The sequence below is a fragment of the Bos indicus x Bos taurus genome, chromosome 7, assembly GCF_003369695.1.
Source record: "Bos indicus x Bos taurus breed Angus x Brahman F1 hybrid chromosome 7, Bos_hybrid_MaternalHap_v2.0, whole genome shotgun sequence".
Taxonomy (NCBI): domain Eukaryota; kingdom Metazoa; phylum Chordata; class Mammalia; order Artiodactyla; family Bovidae; genus Bos; species Bos indicus x Bos taurus.
In genome coordinates this window covers 87,512,466-87,532,774 of record NC_040082.1, presented here as the reverse complement: position 1 = coordinate 87,532,774, position 20,309 = coordinate 87,512,466, and the positions used below count along the sequence as shown (strand labels likewise).

The following is a 20,309-nucleotide window of genomic DNA, read 5'->3' as shown; positions in this document are numbered from 1 at the left end:
TCAAGCAATGTTCTATAATTACTTTTCTTGTACTGTGTTTTGTGTTGAATTTCTTATTTGCTTAACTTCCTATGAAACCAACATATTGTTTCAACACCATCCACAAATTTCTTGCAGTATAACTGGTTAAAACGCTAAATGACTTACCCATATAGTCTGAAATTTCACTAAATGGAATGAGTATCTTTCACTCAAATGACCTTTAAAAAGGCCCAAAACATCTGCTTTTTTTTTTTTAAACTTCAGGGTAATGTTCCTGTATTATTACTTTGATAATTTATTCTCCTCAATGACTATTTTCTACTTTGTTAAATTCTGTGGCAGATCTGAACTTTCAGGATTGATCATCTAATTTTCTTAACCTTTCCCTTGTACTTTCCATCTATTTCTTTTTTAAATTTTGTTTCTACTTTTTACTTTTTAAAAAAAGATTTATCTTCTAGTCCTTCTCCTAGGCTTACTTCAGCTATATCAATCATTTCCAAACACTATGTGTTCCTCTGAATTTGTTCTTTCTCTCGCCCCCGCCCCTTTCTTTGGAGGCACACTGTTCTTGCTTCAAGGGCCTAACATCTCAATCATCTGAGGAATATTGACAGTTTCATTGTAGTTCTTCTTTATTTCCTGTATCATCAATTTCCTCAGTTCTTTCAGTGAATTTCCTTTAGCTTTCCTCAAGCCTGAGGATTATCTGACTGTGCACACGAGGGTTAGTACACATGGCTCTAGGCATGCTGACTGTTGTGATCAACAACAGATGAAATAATGGTGAATGGATTTTTCCCTCGGGGAGTCCACAACCACACACATCACTGGGTTTTTTCTGTAGAGTCAGTTCTCTAGGGAAGAACCTGCTTCAGGCCAGCCTGGGCCGCTCAAACCTAGCTGCAGGCCTTGCAGGAACAAGTGAAAGCCTCCGGTGTGCTTCTGGTCGGTATCCCTCTCTGCAGACAACTGGGTGTGGCTACGTTCGGTAAATTCCCAGTCTATCATCTGTTTTATTACCTTTCATTCATACTTACTGCTTTCTGTGAGTTCTTTTCCTTGTGGAAAAGAATACCATTTTGTATTTTAGACGCCTCTGTTGTTGCTACTGTTTAGTCGCTAAATCAAGTCCAACTTTTTGTGACCCCGTGGACTGTAGACCGCCACGCTCCTCTGTCCGCGGAATTCCCTAGGTAAGAATACTGGAGTAGGTTGCCATTTCCTTCTCCAGAGGGTTTTCCCAACTCAGGGAGCAGACCTGCGTCTCCTGTGTTGGCAGGCAGGTGCTTTACCAATGAGTCACCAGGGAAGCCCTCAGACTCCTTTAATGTCATACAAAGTGTAGTTTCAGGAGGGAGAAGACTGAATGTGGATGTGTTTGGTCCAATATCCTCTCTCTGTTACATACCTGGATCTCCCTTCCTGGTAACAAAACCAAACCGAACCAAAATACTTCTAGAAAGAGGCCCATTTTTCAAGCTTTGAAGGTTCCACTCATTTCAGATAGAATGTGCTTGAAAATAACCAATGGAGATTTAAACAAAACAACAAAACAAAACCAACCATTATTTAAAATGAGAGCAAACTACAATTCATCAACTCAGCGTCCATAAAAAGAGCACTAATGGGGCTTCCCTGATGGTCTGGGGTTAAGAATCCGCCTTCCAGTGCAGGGGTGCGGTTCTGATCCCTGGGGTCAGGGAGCTAAGAGCCCATATGCCACGGGGCAACTAAGCGCAATGCAGCCCAGCTACTGAAGCCCAGTTCTTAGCGCCTGCACACCACAACAGAGAGCCTGCCTGCCTCAACTAAGACCTGACGCGGCCAAATAAAGAAAGGCTAAGAAAAACAAGAGAGCACTTAACTGCAAGCCAGGCACTATGCTGAGTACTTAACCTGCCTGCCAATGCGGGGGCTGGAGGAGATAAGGATCCCTGGGTAGGCAAGATTCTCTGGAGAAGGGTTTGGCTACCTACTCCAGTATTTCTGCCTACAGAATCCCGTGGACAAGAGGAGCCTTGTGGGCTACAGTCCATGGGGTCACAAATACAACATCTACTTTAATATACTGAAGTCTATTAGGTATGTGTCAATATTTCTATTTGCTGAGGTTTAATTAATTTGCTCAAGGTCGAACAGTAAATATCCAATGTTGTATATAACTTCCATTTAATTTATCGAAACACGTACTAGTGAAAAACTAGTCTGAAAATGGTAGGGTTCTGCCCATTAATTCACTAGCCTTAATTCAGTCTACTAGTTCACTATTCTTAGTAGTTTCCAAATCTGTGTGTAACGCATTTGACTAGACACTTGCCTCTATGCCTTTAAGATTATATAATTTTATGATTGTATGAAAATTATCCTCAACTCACCAAAGAAAACAAGTAACACACAAAAATAAAACAAATGCTGTCCCACCAGTTAAAACAGAGGGACATAAGCATTGAAACAGCTCTTCAAACAACGAAAAGAATGGTGAATCCACAAAACTAAGTGGAACATGAGCACTGGAAATATCTAAAAAATTAGAAGAATTTTTACTATGTACAAAGGTGATAAGAGACCAAACTTTACTCAGTACTGAAAGGAGCTATTTGGTGAGATCTTAGAATCTGTCTTGCATACAAGAGCTAACAAACTGATCTGGAGTATTTTCTACCCGTCATAAACATGTTTAAAGCAGAGAAAGATGAAAAACAGAATGGCTTTTATGTGTTTATGTCACAGATGAACAGATTAAGTGCTTTTAAAAAGGTCTTATATGGTACTTATAAATATGTCCCAGATAATTACTAAAATATTACTATAGTACAATATTAGGTCCCAGAAATTACTTAAACTCTAATTCCTCTTTAATCACAAATTATATAAAGTTAGCATAAACATTTTACTCTTCTACAACTATGAACAGTTTATTACCTAGACTTTACCTCTCTGATACTGACTTTTCTTTTTCTTCTGATTTTAAAAATAATACAATTGAGGTCCTTAACTTTCTATCCCATTTGTATATACCAAGGCCATGTGAGAATCAGGACCCAAACCACTAACTCTGGACAAATAAAGGCTTAATCCTCTTTATCTTTGCTGTTTCTAGGTTTATAAAACCCAATAATCAGTAAAAACAAAACAATGCAAAGGTTCATGCTATTGATGTTTCAGAAGAACCTTAATTTTAGCCATTTTAAAAATTCAATGCCTTATGAAGACACGCAGACTTTCACAGCATTTATACAAATGACAGAACATGTACCAAAGAAACTGTTTCCTACAAAAACACAACCATCTCTCAGATGGTGAGATGATTTGCAAAATATCTTTTAAGAAATGTTTCAGCATTCACATAAGCTGACAGTTCATAGGAGCTCACTGCTGCTGCTACTAAGTCGCTTCAGTCGTGTCTGACTCTGTGCGACCCCACAGACGGCAGCCCACCAGGCTCTCCTGTCCAGGCAAGAACACTGGAGTGGGTTGCCATTTCCTTCTCCAATCAATGAAAGTGAAAAGTGAAAGTGAAGTCACTCAGTCATGTCCGACTCTTCTCAACCCCATGGGCTGCAGCCTACCAGGCTACTCCGTCCATGGGATTTTCCAGGCGAGAGTACTGGAGTGGGGTGCCATCGCCTTCTCCGTAGGAGCTCACAATAGCTACTTAACATGACCTCATAGATGAGGAACATTTTCTTTATGAAGATATAGACAGTATTTTGTAATGAGCATAGAGAAAAAAATTGTTAGGACTTATCCACCATACATATATATATATATATTTTTTAAACTATTTGACCACAATATTTTTTTCTCTTCCTACTCCCCGAAAAAAATCTTTGAGTTTCTTTCCTATTTTTCCCCCCAGTGATAATTATTTTTATCACAATAAAGGTAAAATAATCCTGTTTCTCAACTCCAGAGCTCCATGTTCTGAACTGTTCTGTATTCAATGGTCTCATATGTGAATATGCTCACCTGGGAGTGTTGTAATGTTAGAGGAAAAGACTTAATCTTCTATTTTTACTTTGCATCTTTTTTTAGAATTAAATTTCAGTAATATTTAGTGCATAGGATGACAGACACGCCTGGTGGTTTCTCAGTGCACTTCTATAATAGTTACTAGAAACAGAGTAAATAGAATGCACTCGGACTAATGCCTAATCATACTTGAAACTAAACACGAGAATGAAAGCTCCTAGGGCATAACATCTTGACTTACTCTCTTCAAGTCACCTAAATGTGTCTTTCTCTGTACTCTCAAAGAACTCATGGTATAAAACCAATATGCAGAGGGGACAGTGTGGAAGAACTGGATTGGAGAATTTTATTTCAAGGAATCTCTGATTTGTGTATAATCCTGAAACTCACGACTGGAAATTAAAAAAAAAAAAAGGTTACTTTTCATTCTCATTAAATTAAAATGAAAGATTAAACATTTCCTCTCAGACTGATAAAAACTGAAAGTCTGAAAATACCATGCATTTGATGAGTTTACGGAACAATGGTTGGTACACTCCAACTGCTGGCGGGAACGAAATTTGGTAAAACCACATTTAAAACAGAAGCAAGGAGATTAAGAAGAGGTGGCAAGAATACAAAGAGTCCTTAATGACCTGGGTAACGATGATGATGTGGCCACTCACCCAGAGCCAGACATGCTGGAGTGTCAAGTTTAGTGGGCCTTAGGAAGCATCACTATACACAAAGCTAGCGGCGGTGATGGAATTCCAGCTGAGCTATCTCAAATTCTAAAAGATGATGCTGTTAAAGTGCTGCACTCAATATGCCAGCAAATTTGGAAAAGTCAGCATTGGCGTTTTCCACAGGACTGGAAAAGGGTTGTTTTCATCCAAGTTCCAAAGAAAGGGAATGCCAAAGAATATTCAAACTACTGTACAATTGCCATCATTTCACATGTTAGCAAGGTAATGCTCAAAATCCTTCAAGCTAGGCTTCAACAATACATGAATCAAGAACTTTCAGATATTCAAGCTGCGTTTAGAAAAGGCAGAGGAACCAGAAATCAAATTGCCAACATCTGCTGAGTGTCATAGAGAAAGCAAAGGCATTCCCGAAAAAACACCTACTTCTGCTTCACTGACCACACTAAAGCCTTTGATTGAGTGGATCACAACAAACTGGAAAACCCTTAAAGAGATGGGAATATAAGACCACCTTACCTGTCTCCTGAGAAATCTGTATGCAGGACAAGAAGTAAGTTAGAATCAGACACAGAATAACAGACTAGTTTCAAAACGGGGAAAGGAATATGTCAAGGTCATATGTCACACCCTGCTTATTTAACTTACATGCAGGGTACATCATACAAAATGCCAGGCTGGATGAATCATACACTGAAATTAAGATTACCAGGAGAAATATCAACAACCTCAGAAATACAGATGATACCACTCTAATGGCAGAAAAGTGAAGAGGAACTAAAGAGCCTCTTGATGAGGGTGAAAGAGGAGAGTGAAAAAGTTGGCTTAAAACTCCACATTCAAAAAACAAAGACCATGATATCTGGTCCCATCATTTTAACACAAATAGAGAAAAAGTAGAAACAGTGGCAGACTTTGTTTTCTTGGGCTCCAAAACCACTGAGGAAGGTGACTGCAGCCACAAAATTAAAAGATGCTTGCTCCTTAGAAGGAAAGCTATGACAAACCTAGATAGCATATTAAAAAATCACTTTGGTGACAAAGGTCTGCATAGTCCAAGCTTTGGTTTTTCCAGTAGTCACGTACAGATGTGTGAGTTGGACCATAAAGAAGGCTGAGCATCAAAGAATTGATGCTTTTCAATTGTGCTGGAGAACACTCGAGAGTTCCTTGGACTGCAAGGAGATCAAACCAGTCAATCCTAAAGGAAATCAACCCTGAATATTCATTGGAAGGACTGATGCTAAAGCTGACGCTCCAATCCTTTGACTAACTGATGCAAAGAGCCAACTCATTGGAAAAGATCCTGATATGGGACGACTGACGGCAGGAGAAGTGGGGGACAGAGGATGAGACAGTTGGATGGCATCACTGACTCAATGGACATGAATTTGAGCAAACTCTGGGAGATAGTGAAGGACAAGGATGGCTGGCGTGCTGCAGTCCATGGTGTCACAAAGAGCTGGACATGACTTAGCAACCTGAATTAACAACAATAACATTTAAAACAATTGTGTCTTGCATGGTAAAAGCTAGTGTCCTTAAGACTTTAGAAACAGTAATTTCACCCCTTAAACTCTAGAGAAACTTATAGCATGTGTTCACCAGGCAACACATTCACAAAGACCCAAAAGAGCATCATTCATAACAGCCCCGTATTGGTAACAATTCAGAATTTCTAAAGGACTATATGGATGTACATGGTGTAGTCATACAACAGAACACTCTAGAGAAGAGGGAATTAAGTTCAGCTAACGTGAGCGACTTCACTTTCACTTTTCACTTTCACGCATTAGAGAAGGAAATGGCAACCCACTCCAGTGTTCTTGCCTGGAGAATCCCAGGGACGGGGGAGCCTGGTGGGCCGCCGTCTATGGGGTTGCACAGAGTCGGACACGACTGAAGTGACTTAGCAGCAGCAGCAGCAACGGCTTCAATACAGATTAGTCTTTTAAATTTAATATTGAATTAAAGAAAACATTATATTATATTGTTATAATTATATCATTATATTAAAAAAAATTATATCCAGTGCAACACCACTCATTTAAAGTTAAAACAGTAAACCAACTATAGTGTTCAGGGCACACACAAATAGTAAAACCATAAAACACAGTAAGGAAATGATTACCCTAAGAAGCAGGGCAGCAGCTCTCCAGGCGTTGGAGAAGAGATGTAAATGAGAATGCTGGGGGGCTTCTGGGGGTGTTGGCAATGCTCCACTTTTTGACTTGGGTTGATTCATAATACAATTGTTTTTGAATTATTTATTATATAGTACATTTATAAGTAAAAGAAAATTTTAAAGTATTTTTTGGTGTGATAATGGTACTGTGGTTATGTGAAATAAAAGTCATTATCTCAGAGAAAAAACTATAGATATTTATAGATAAGATGAAATAATGCTTGGAATTTGACTTCAAAATATAAAAAAGGCAAAGTAGATGCACTGATCAGATACGAATTGATGCTGCTGGAGCTGAGCGCATGAGGTTGAGTATACTACTGTCTACTTTTGAATTATTATTTTTGCTGATGTCACTTTTTAAGAAATGATAAATGGCAGCAACCTCATGGCTTGCTAAGGAATAGCTTGCTTTACTTTCATGTATACATCAAAAAACTCCAACTGAAATTAAATCAAGATCAACTTAATAAAAGCATTAAAGAAAACAATTTTCTTTCCGACATCAACAAATATAAAGGCCTTCTAGTTTCTAAGAAAAACGGCCTTCTGCTGCCATGTTCCTCCCGCCTCTCACCCGCCAGCACTCCTGCGCTTCTCCAGCTGGCATCCACATGGAATGCTAGGGACATGAACCAAGCACTTCCTGACCGTGCTGTAGGCACAGGCCAGGACAGGGGCACCTCATGCCAAGAGCCCTTCTAGTCTGTCTTCAGAGTTCATGTACACAAGTCCACCCTTTCCCCACAGGTGTGAGAGCACACAGGGAGTACCACCCACCGCATCTGAGAGCAGCTTACTGTCTCTAGGAGGAAATCCAGAAGCTGCTCCCGAGACAGGACAGGCAGTTCCAGTGAGTGAGATAATCCTGCCTCATTTCCAGGTTTAGCATATGGTTAAGACATTTGAATCAGTCCTCTGCACTGCCTTTCTACAAAGTAGGAATATTTTTCATTTCTCTACTGATAAGGGTGATTTTTAATTTTCATTTACATAACTTCATCTGTTAAATGGTTTGAGAGGACTATAGTTATATGATTTTTTAGTTAAATTAAGAGCAAGCATATTTGCATTTTCAGAAATGGGAAAAATGACACTGTATCAGTCAAATTCACACTTCATTTAGGGTATTTGGGAATGTGATTCCTGAAAAAGGAAGTTCTACATGAATCATGCCATCTGGGGTCATCAACACACAGTACTGATGGAGATGCATCACACACAAGCAAACACTCTTGCCTGGCATAAATCCTGTGAAATTCCAGAATGCCCTTACCGAGAGCTTCCTCTAGCCACCTTTCATTGAACTATTGCTGGCTCTTCCTCTCGGTCTGAGGTCTAAGGTCTGCAAGCAGCCTCTGTCTACTGACCACCCCATCTCCCTCCAACTCTTCACCTATTTCCCTTGAAGAAACCTCAGACTCTCTAATACCCGGAGAACAGTGCCCTTCATTTTTTTTTAAATGACAGTAACCACTTCATCACTGACATACACAACCCCTACTATTATGGATTAGAACTGCACATCAAAACAACAAAAAAAGTGGAAGTAAGAAAAGTTACTGCAGGAAATAAGCAATCTTACTTCAGACGTGCTAGGCACACGACTGCAGATGGCAGAAGAGGACCCCCCGGCTGGCAGCGCAGGAAGGACACGGTACCGTGCGGCTGCAGGACGCAGTCTCGTCAGGCAGCGCTGCTTCTCCGTCTGGGCACACAGTAACACTCAAACCACTGAGAAGGGACACGCACTTCACTTAAAGAACAAAGCCATCCAATGATTTCCCATTTCCCAAGTGTAAAAACCAGTCTTTCCATGGCCTGGAAGGCCATACATGACCTGGCCCTTCACTATCTCTGACCTCATTTCCCACTACTGCGGCCTTGGCTCACAGCCACTCCGCCCTCTTTAATATTCCTCTCATACATACAACCCTGCGCTTCCAGAACTCTTGTACTCTCAGTCCCTCAGACTGAAGCGCTCTTCCCTACCTAACTGTGTGCCTTAAATCTTAGCTTAAATATCATTTCATCAAAGAGGTCTTTCCTGTACACTCTTAATCCGTCCCCCACTTCCCCTTCTCTATCTTTTCTTCTGCTTTCTTTTTCCACAGAACATTTACCATTATCTGACATCACAGACTCCTCCACTAGAATGACAGTGAATTAAGTCATAATGTCTGTTTCGCTCACTGTTATTTCACCAGAACCTGGCTTGCTGGAGAAATATTGGTGTTAATATGATGACTAGCATAGGTATCCAAATAAAGTAACACATTTCAGAGATAAAAACCATTACAAAACATCAGTACCGTGTGGGAAAACACTGTATAGGGAAAGCATGTAATGTGAGTAGAAAGGGGGGAGGTTGTAAATCAATATTTATTGTTTCGGAGGATAACTCAGAAGTTTATTACCTTAACTGTGGTGATGGAATTCCAGTTGAGCTATTCCAAATCCTGAAAGATGATGCTGTGAAAGTGCTGCACTCAATATGCAAGCAAGTTTGGAAAACTCAGCAGTGGCCACAGGACTGGAAAAGGTCCGATTTCATTCCAATCCCAAAGAAAGGCAATGCCAAAGAATGCTCAAACTACTGCACAATTGCACTCAACTCACACGCTAGTAAAGTAATGCTCAAAATTCTCCAAGCCAGGCTTCAGCAATACGTGAACCGTGAACTTCTTGATGTTCAAGTTGGTTTTAGAAAAGGCAGAGGAACCAGAGATCAAATTGCCAACATCCACTGGATCATGGAAAAAGCAAGAGAGTTCCAGAAAAACACCTATTTCTGCTTTACTGACTATGCCAAAGCCTTTGACTGCGTGGATCACAATAGACTGTGGGAAATTCTGAAAGAGATGGAATACCAGACCACCTGACCTGCCTCTTGAGAAATCTGTATGCAGGTCAGGAAGCAACAGTTAGAACCGGACACGGAACAACAGACTGGTTCCAAATAGGAAAAGGAGTACGTCAAGGCTGTATATTATCACCCTGTTTCTTTAACTTATATGCAGAGTACATCATGAGAAACACTGGACTAGAAGAAACACAAGCTGGAATCAAGATTGCCGGGAGAAATATCAATAACCTCAGATATGCAGATGACACCACCCTTATGGCAGAAAGTGAAGAGGAACTAAAAAGCCTCTTGATGAAGGTGAAAGAGGAGAGTGAAAAAGTTGGCTTAAAGCTCAACATTCAGAAAACGAAGATCATGGCATCCGGTCCCATCACTTCATGGGAAATAGATGGGGAAACAGTGGAAACAGTGTCAGACTTTATTTTTTTGGGCTCCAAAATCACTGCAGATGGTGACTGCAGCCATGAAATTAAAAGACATTTACTCCTTGGAAGGAAAGTTATGACCAACCAGACAGCATATTCAAAAGCAGAGACATTACTTTGCCAACAAAGGTTCGTCTAGTCAAGGCTATGGTCTTTCCTGTGGTCATGTGGTTTTTCCATGTGGATGTGAGAGTTGGACTGTGAAGAAGGCTGAGTGCCAAAGCATTGATGCTTTTGAACTGCGGTGTTGGAGAAGACTCTTGAGAGTCCCTTGGACTGCAAGGAGATCCAACCAGTCCATTCTGAAGGAGATCAGCCCTGGGTGTTCTTTGGAAGGAATGATGCTAAAGCTGAAACTCCAGTACTTTGGCCACCTCATGCGAAGTGTTGACTCATTGGAAAAGACTCTGATGCTGGGGGGATGGGGGGCAGGAGGAGAAGGGGACGACAGAGGATGAGATGGCTGGATGGCATCACTGACTCGATGGACATGAGTCTGGGTGAACTCCAGGAGTTGGTGATGGACAGGGAGGCCTGGCGTGCTGCGATTCATGGGGTTGCAAAGAGTCGGACACGACTGAGCGACTGATCTGATCTGATCTGTGGTGATGGCAGCATGTGTATACATACATTCAAACTCAGCAGACAGAATATATTAATTATGCACAGTTTTTTGGGTATACCAATTGTAACTCAAAAAAAAAAAAGTTGGTAAAAAAAGTCCACTAGCATTTCAATGCACAATAAGAAGGTAAAAAATTCACTGAAGTACTATAAACAGCTGACAGATCTTGTTTTTTAAAAAATTAAGGTGCAAAACAGCAACCATTTAAAGATTCCTACCTTAGCATATACATAGCAGCAACAACCGCAGCATTTACACTACAGCCAATTTTAAAGGTTTAGATTACCACGGCTCAAAAAAATGGGACTCTATTTTATTCTGTACTATACTGTGCTAAAACTAAAGAGTAGGAAGGAAAAGTATGATTCTTATGCTACTACTCAGAAAAATGCATTCTAAGTTCTTCCCAATACTGAGCTGTTCCTTTTCCACACATGGAATGCGCAAGAGCAGGGGGCGGTAAAGGAGTGGGAGAGTCGGCACACAGCACTCAATTCTGGTACAGACTTTGGGGAGCTTTAGAGATGACCAAGCAGCTTTCAAATAAGGCACTCTTGATACTGTCTACTAGAGCTGCAAGGTACGCTTCTGTAGGCTGTAAGCACGCACAAAATGATTAACGCACCCTTTAAGTGTCTCTCCCTAACGCCAACAAGCCAGCGGTTCTTCCACCACAGTAACCATGCGACCCTGTGCAGTGCTGTGCCGTTTTTCTCAGCAAGTCAAAAAGGTGGAATATTTCAAGCAATTACCTATTATTAAACAATAACACAACACAGACATGTTATATGTGCACAGAAACACTCAAACCGCAAATGCTTTGTGTATCAGAAAATGTATTTCTAATGTCCTGTACTTGTAATTCTAAAGTCTTATGCTCCCACTCTTTAAAATTCCCAATCTATGTCATTCTAGTTTGAGTATACCTGTAAAACAGAATGTTATATGCATTATGAATGCTGGCAATAAACAAATCAACCTTAAAAAATATGGAAATAGAACTTGTGGTTTCCTGTCAGACATGTAAGGGGCTTAAAAGATGTCGTGCCAATCCACATGATCAAAAAGTTGAACTGAAAATCAACAATTCTCAGGTCCTTTAGAAAACTGAGATCACAGAACCAACCGCTGCCTCCAGAACTGGAGAGACAGGCCAGTACAGAAAACCACCATGGACTAGAGTGGAAACCCCCAGGTCATGCAGAACCAGAGCAGGACAACCTAAGACTGTAACTGAGGAGTTCCTGGGTGAGGAGTGTGGACAGCTGGAGCGTTTAGGGGGGCCTGTCTTAGGAGGGCCCCCGGGCTCCTGGGAGTTTCACCAGCAGGAACTCTAGCATGTTCTCAAAGTGAGTACCAGAGAAAACTCTCCTTCTCCTTCAGCCAAGAGGAGGGAAAGGCAGACATTTTAAAATAAGATACAACACTATACGCTGGTTCAGTGCGTTTGGTTCTGATGTTATCTGAACAGAGACAGGCCTATCTTCCCTGTCTCCTCTAAAAGGGTATTTTGTCTATGCAGAGAGTACTGTAATGGAAGATATGCCACTGAAACAGAACAAATTCAACATCTTTCTTTTCACAGTCTAACTCTTTTAGATAAGATGATTTTCCTCTTTGACTACATTTTTCATGTTGGCTAGCTACAGTTAAAGACTGTGTCACAGCTACCCGGGCACTTGACTGAGAGTCTCTGAAGTTGGGGCTGGAAACGGAATGCATGGCCTCTTTCTGGGGGAGAGAGAGGGAAGCATTCACAGAATGTGAGCGCTGGGAGGGGCCTTGGAGGGAATCTGTGGTAGGCAGCCTGTGAAGTTGGTCCCAATGATCCCCGTCTCCTGGAATTCATGCCTTTGTCTACTCCCCTCCCTCGGGTGTGAACTAGATTTAGTGAGTTAATTCTACAGGCCAGAGCACAGCAAAAAGTGGTGGCAAGTCACAGAGATTCTGACGTCCACCTTGCCTGCCCTCTTCCTCACACTAGCGGAAGCCAGTCACCACGCCGTGAGCTGTTCTGTGGCGAGACCAGTGTGGCGACTAACTGAGGGAGGCCTCCAGCCAACAAGGAACCGAGGCCCTTATTCCAGCCGAGACTCTTGTCAGGACTCAGAGAGAAACCAAACCCTGCCAATAACTGCTTCAGTAACCGAGAAAGCAGGTCCGCTCGGCACTGAACCCTGAGGTAGTTATGGCCTCAGCTGTAACTGTCACCTCAAAGATACCTTAAGTCAGAGGACTTGGCTGAACACTGCCTGGCTTCCTGACCCACAGAATCTGTGAGATAATAAACGTCTGTTTCAAACCACCATGGCTCAGGTTACCTTGCATCATCTTAGTTATGGACAAGGAAGTAGCAACCCACTCCAGTACTCTTGCCTGGGAAATCCCATGGAAGAGGAGCCTGGCAGGCTGCAGTTCACGGGGTAGCGAAGAGTCGGATGAGACTGAGCGACTAACACTAACTAAGTGAATCTGTGAGATAATAAAAGTCTGTTTTAAGCCACTATGGTTTAGGCTAACTTGCGTCATCTTAGGTAACTAATACTTCACCCAATCCAATCTCTATATTCTCAGTGACCTAAAGGCGATCAGGAGAGGTTTGATACTTTGCCTGAACTCTGACTCAGACCACATCAAAAAACCACACCTAGACCACTGCCACACACAGGCCCCAGGTAGGGTTCTCACAGCAATTTACAATTGTTGTTGCTGTTCAGTCACTTCAGTCGTGTCCGACTCTTTACAACCCCACGGACTGTAGTCCACCAAGCTCTTCTGTCCATGGGAACTCTTCCAGGCAAGAATACTAGAGGGAGTTGCCATTCCTTCTTCAGGGGATCTTCCTGGACCAAGGATCAAACCCACATCTCTGGCATGGGCAGGCAGGTTCTTTCCCACTGAGCCCCACCAGGGAAGTGCAATTTATAATGCCCTTCTGCAATCTGGCACTATGGAAATTTGCCTGCTCTTCTTAACAAAGCATCCCCTCAAAAGAAACCTATTTTGCCAGCTCCTAATTGACTGAGGTTATATCAGAAACTAACCAACTTTGGGGAAGGGAAATGTCCAACTGCAGCCTCCTCCAGCCCGTCTGTCTCAACTAAGGAGTAAAAAAATAAACTGAAACAAAACTGAGAAGCGCTTGTGTAGGTCACAGTCCAGGGGGCTCAGGCTCACTAAAGACCGAGACCTAACCACGCAGTGTACCATGCTTCCCGTCCCCAACATCTCACCAGTACATCATCAGTGTTCCTGTGTGAAAATACAGGGAAATACCATCGAAAGCTCTGGACCTCTCAGACCTTCCTTAAACACAAGTCCTACAGAGACAACAGGGCACAAAAGCAAGGACACCACGGAGAATGTTATCCCGGGACGCCTACAACTGCAGCAAAGATTAAGCAAAGCCTGATCCCCACACAGACAAATACAAAACTGATACTACAGGCCTGTTTCCCTCAGTTTCTTTTACTCAGCATATTATCACAAATGACTTTCAACAAAAATTACAAGGCACAGTACAAACAGTACGGTGATGGGATTCAAGTATTCTAAAATCTTTCAAAACTGCTGAAAATGCAATCACTGGCAATGTAAGTCGTAAATGATAAATTGTACACAATAACAAATGCACAGGTAAACGTGGTTACTGAAATAAATATTCATTTTATGCTTAAGTAAATTTGAACCTTTCTCATTAAAAGTCAGGAGAAGCAAGAATGTTCAGCCATCATCGACACTATTCAATATTATATTGGAGGTCTAACCAATGCAGAAATATTTCAATAGGGATAAAAGTTTATATATGAGAATTAAGACAAACAAAATGTCATTATATGGAGAAATTTAAGAAATATAAAGCGTTCAGTATGGTATCTGGATAAAAAATTGGTGTATAAAAATTATTAATTGCTTACAAAATAGTAAAAAAAAAAAAAATCCACTAGGAAATGTAATAGCAAAACAATTTCATTCAGAATAGCAAGGAAAATTCATTTTAAAAAATCTAGAAAAAACTGAGCAAGAAATATGCAAAACTTACATGATGAAAATTTTAACTTACTAAAAGAACATGAAAAGGTCTGTATAAATGAAGATGTATGCTATGCTTCTCAATGGAATTACTCAAAATTCAAAAGATGTCAATTCTCATCCAATTACATCTAGATTCAATGCAATTCTAAAGTAAACACCTAAATGATTTAAAAGATGCATGACATATCTCATTCAAAGAAAAAAATACAAAAGACAACACAGCAAAAAACCATGTCATAATCCGTCTTAAAAACAAGATTTATCAAAATAGTTTAAGAAGAGCTACATACTAAGTAACGAACGGCAGCAGGTGCAACGGCACAGGTGTAAACATGTAACCAAAAGAACGGAACAGATTTTAAGAGCAGTCTCTTTAAATACATGAAAACGTAGTATACAATAAAGGTGACATTTCATATCACTAATAAAAAGACTGGCTATTTAATAAACTGTTTTTAGATAGCTGACTTAACGTGAAAGAACAGTCAGACCCCTACCTCATCCCACACAAAGCAACCCTCCATACTTCATGGATCAAAGAACTAAATGTAACAGCATTACAAAAGGAGTAAAAGGGAAGATGGTGGAGCAGTTAACAGTAGGAATCTGTACCCCCACCACCACCGTACAGGCATTATGTTTCTGCTGTATCTATTCTGGAACTCTGGAGTCTCTTTAAGGCTTGCAACTTCCAGGGGAAAACTTGAAAGGTAAATTGCAGCTAGTTTCAGTCAGTGTCAGCTCTCAGCAGAGGAGCAGAGCAGGGCTCCCCTCCTCCCACAGCTGTGGTCTTTGCACATCACGCGCACAACCTCTGGGCAGCCAGGGTGGGCAAAAACGAGCCTGTCCTCCAAACATCTCCACTTCTGATCACAGAGGAGCAGACCAGCAGACGGGCGGGCCGCCACTGCTGGTGCTCAACTCCCCAACTGTTGCAAGGCCCTCATCCTCTGGCTGAAGTGATTTCCAGAAGACTTAAAAAGCCAGTGCCCTTTCTTCTCCTCCCTGCCCTCACTTTTTCATATTTTCCCTTTTCCAGAGCCAGACATTAAAGACTAGGAGATTCTGAAACAACTGTATATACAAGGAAAATTAAAAAGTGGACTATGTATATGACCAGGGAAAGGGTCAGAAAAGATCTGAGGAGACCTTAAGATTACATCTCATTCCTCCTTTCATATTATTACAAATGTTACTCCAAACAGAATACAATAGAAATTCATTTATTCAGCCAGTCAGCCAGCAAACCAGCTAGCATGTATAACCACATTCTCCAAGGTATTAGATGCGATCCTGAAGTTATCAAGGAAACATGGTCAGGGCCCCTAAAGAAGAGACGGCAATAGTTACCACACAAGAAGGTCCATCCTACCATAGAAAAATGAACTAAAAGAGCTGGTGGAAATATTGCTGAGGGGTTTTCCCCTAAGTCAGGAGAAAGTGGGGAAGATTTCACAGAGTTGACATTCGATATAGGCATCTTAAAAGATGAAGAGAAAACTGGAGGGGGAGGGTAGAATTTTGGTAGAGGTAACAAAATGTGCACAGGTTAGAAGGGACAAAAGTGAGGCAGGTAGCAAGAAATGGCCAGCGCAGACTTACTGTCCACTCAGGGCAAAAAAAATGGAACCTACGTCTACAAGGAAATAAGGATAACGGCATCTTCCCCAGAGAACTGCTGTGAGGACGATGAGATGGTAAATCCTGGCTCGCCACCTTCCACCCACTCATCTCCAAAGCCGACTTGGCTGTTCCACCGCAGGGTGTCTCCCTCTCCTCTCACGCGTCCACCGGAAGTTGGTCTACAACGTTCTCAATCACATTTGGTAGTCTACTACAGCTCTTCACATATAGCATTTACTCAAAAGCAAACTTACTTTTTTCTTTCTTTAACCAGATGTTTAGAATTTCACTGACAAGCCTTGGAACGGCCCTGCAATCACTACTGGAATCCTGGTTCTTAGCCTGAGAATCAACAGTATGCATACCAAGTACCCCACCCAATTTGTGTGTGTATCACGTCATACTTACGGGTTGAGGCTGTTCTGCGATACAGCAGTTGAAACACAACCAGAATTCACTCATGCTGATAGTCCAAGTTATAAATGAGCACCAATGAAGTTTCCAAATCTCAACTCGGGAAGCTTCACAAAGCACGCTTCTCAATGCGATCAATGTCCAATGATGCCAAAATAATAACTTTATTACTTCTCTGTACTTGTTCCTGGAAGTCAAGTGTCTTTTACAGTCAATCTAATAAAGAAAAGGTCAGATTATTTCCTTTCTTTGTTTCTGGTCTACAGAGACTTGCTTCTGAACCACCAGGAAAAGTATAAAAATTGTTGTCTTGACTCAGGGCCTCAACAGGTGGTCTAGAAAAAGAAAAAAGGAAAGAAAACAAGTTACTTTACTTATCCTTGGAAGCTTATTTCTTAAATCCCTGATAAAATTAAGAATATTTCAAAAAAAAATCAAGATTTTAATAAACTGATAAGTCACTCAACAGAAAAATATTTAAGTACTGAGTGTCAGGTATTAGTAACATAGGAACTCAAAGGAAACGGTAATCCTTGCCTTCACAGAGCATTCTGTTTTGTGACTATAAAAGCTTTTCCCAAAGCTATGACTCTAAACCAGGAAGACATAAATGACTGCTATTTTTACATTTGCATAGAAGATCTTCAGTGAAGATTAATGCATACATGTTCAATGGCACACATGTAGGCCATAACAAGGCATGAATTTGGGACCCTCATTCTACACAGTCTAAAGGACGTGCCTTCTAACACATTACAGGAAAATGATACATTAAGTTTTAAGCATATGTTCAGAGAAGATAAGGAGGAAGAAAATATACACTATCATCACAGTTAAAATTCAGAAACTGGAATGCATTTTCAAGGAAAGGTGAACTTTCCTCACCTCACCCAAACTCTGAAACAAAGAAGAAGCAGTCTTGCAACTGGCTCTGTCCAATGAAGCGAGTAAATACTATGAAGGTTTATAAGCTCAAAAGAAAAGTATGTTTCATTTATTTCCTCAGCAAGAGTATCAGAGCAAAGGGTTATATTTACAACATCAAGAACATTATTTCAGCTACTATTTACTTGACAAGCTTAATTCCACCCTGAATCAAAGATCTTGGCCATTAAAAAAATTACTGTGAAATCTTTTAACCAATTCTATGAAAACAAATATGCCTTTGTTTGACACTGAAATTCCTTTTGCTCACCACTGCTATTGTAGCACATACAAACACTGAGTTACTCTGATGTTTCAACTCTACTGGATTTGAAATCTGAGGTTTTAAATCTGCTATATGATTTATTCTATCATTATATTTTCTCATCTACATACCATGCCAGGCAACACCCTTTTTACTCATAATTTATCTTTGCCAGAAACCACTGTCAAATTAATTTTACAATGGAAGGTGTTTTATTTTCTTCACTTTTTAACTAAGTAAATGTTCCTTCTGTTTAACACTTAAAATTAATCAATGGCTTCCCTATTTAGAAATCCACATTTCCACAAATTCAAATGTCCTTCCCAGAGTAAAGCTATTCCTTATTTTTAAAATTTTAAAATACACATTTTCCCACTACATGTACTACTTTGAAAGTGATATTCACAATAATTCTTAATGTTTAGTTGAAGTATGACTGCTTAAAGTATAATAATTTGTATTTCTGGAGATAAGACAGAAAAGATACTTAAGTGTATCATCTAGAAAACAGATAGGATGAAATACATTTTCAAACCAAGGGGATGTTTGCAGCTCCACAGGTTTTTATTTGTTAAGTAAACATTTAAGTCTAAAAATGTTTCAAACACGCCTTGGAATATCATACCAGTATACTTTCCTTCTTCTTGCTTTTCTAAACAAAATTTCTTTTTAGAATTTTTTACAAATGTGTATATACTTAGAACACATTTATACATAACACCTTTAGAGAAGTACTGAATTTGTCACAAAAATTTCCACAGACACTAATAATAAATATACTCATAGTTACTTTCACTTCCTGAGCTCAGTGTTGCTTACATCACATCCACACTGAAAACCTTACTTTTAATACCTTAAGATAACAAAAGAAGTATCACTTTGCAACATCAACAACTAAACTTGGCTTTAAACACAACTCAGCAGATTCCACACATACATCAGGGGTCAAACTGGACTACAGCACCAGAGCATCTCACCAACCACAGTTTCATTAGACATACGATTTTAGAAAAGCTTACGTGAACTGTCAGGCTACTTAGTGATTTGCAGAGCTTCCTTGCATTAAAAGCTCAGTCTCTCGACTTTCAGAGACTGGCATTGGGTAAAAAAGTATGGAAGTAAGCAGTATGCTCTGGTCAAAACTCTAACCTCCTCAGCCCCTCCCCCTCCTCCTCCCTTTCCACACCTAAATCAAATGCTGCAGATATAAGCTTCATACTTGCCTGAACAGTTTCACTGCTGACAATTTAAAGAATTTATGTCCCAACATCCTACACACAAATCAATAAAACAAAACTTTTTAGGTCAACTTCCAAAGAAACAGTAAGGCCATGACTCGGAAAAAAAAAAAGAAGGCAACGAGGCATACCTCTAACCAAATAATTTCTTTTCCTTTTTTTGTGAAATACTTTAACTCAGCTGAGGTACAGAGCATGCTTAGTTTGTGTGAAACAGAACTGGATAAAATTTAGAATTTAGACTTTGAAATAAAAGAACGGTGGCAATTGTTAATACTACCTTAATTTTTCACAATGTTAGCCTGAGGAACTGACAAGCTCTGTTAGCTATAAAAATGGAATGCTACACTGCCAGTGTCACAAGTCTGAAATGAGGGCGAAATGAGGGTGTACATAAGGGTAGTGCATATATTACAAAGAGTTATACTGATATAAGATGCTCTTATTTGTTATCAAAATTAAAATAGCAAACAGTACAATGAAGTAACAAAAAATAATGTGTAATAGCTGTGAATTTTTAGCAAACAACCTAAAAGTCTACATTCCCCACCACACCAAAAAAAAAAAAAGGAATAAAAAAAATTTTTTTAAAGAACTGAGACAATCTACAGAGTGGGAAAAAATATTTGCAAACAATGCGACCCACAAGGCCTTAATTTCCAAAATATACTAACAGCTCATACAACTCAACAACAACAAAAACAGCTTAATCAAAAAATGGGCAGAAGGCTAAAGAGACATTTCTCCAAAGGAGACATACAGGTATATGAAATAAGTACATGAAAAGATGCTCAACAGTGCTATTATTAGAGAAGTGCAAACCAAAACTACAATGATGTACCACCTCACACCAGTCAGAATGGCCATCATTAAGAAGTCTACAAATAATGGAGAGGGTATGGGGAAAAGGCAACCCTCCTCCACTGTAGGAAGGATGTAAATTAGTACAGCCACTATGGAAAACAGTATGGAAATTCCTCTGAAAACTAAAAATAGAATTACCATATAATCTAGCGATCCCACTCCTGCACATATACCTGAAAAAACTATAATTCAAAAAGACACACGC

General features: G+C 40.1%; 1 protein-coding gene across 7 annotated transcripts in view; it reads right to left on the bottom strand.

Annotated features, from left to right (window-relative positions):
* The window catches only part of CDC42SE2 (CDC42 small effector 2), a 119,039-nt gene that overhangs the window by 33,937 nt on the left and 64,793 nt on the right, over window positions 1-20,309 (bottom strand). For all 7 annotated transcript variants that reach the window (XR_003511900.1, XM_027547047.1, XM_027547051.1 and 4 more), the window contains one exon: window positions 16,808-17,148. Coding sequence is in view for 6 of the 7 variants with exons in the window: in XM_027547047.1 (XP_027402848.1) it covers window positions 16,808-16,861 (54 nt within the window). In the remaining variant the exon portion in view is untranslated. The remainder of the gene's footprint in view (window positions 1-16,807; window positions 17,149-20,309) is intronic.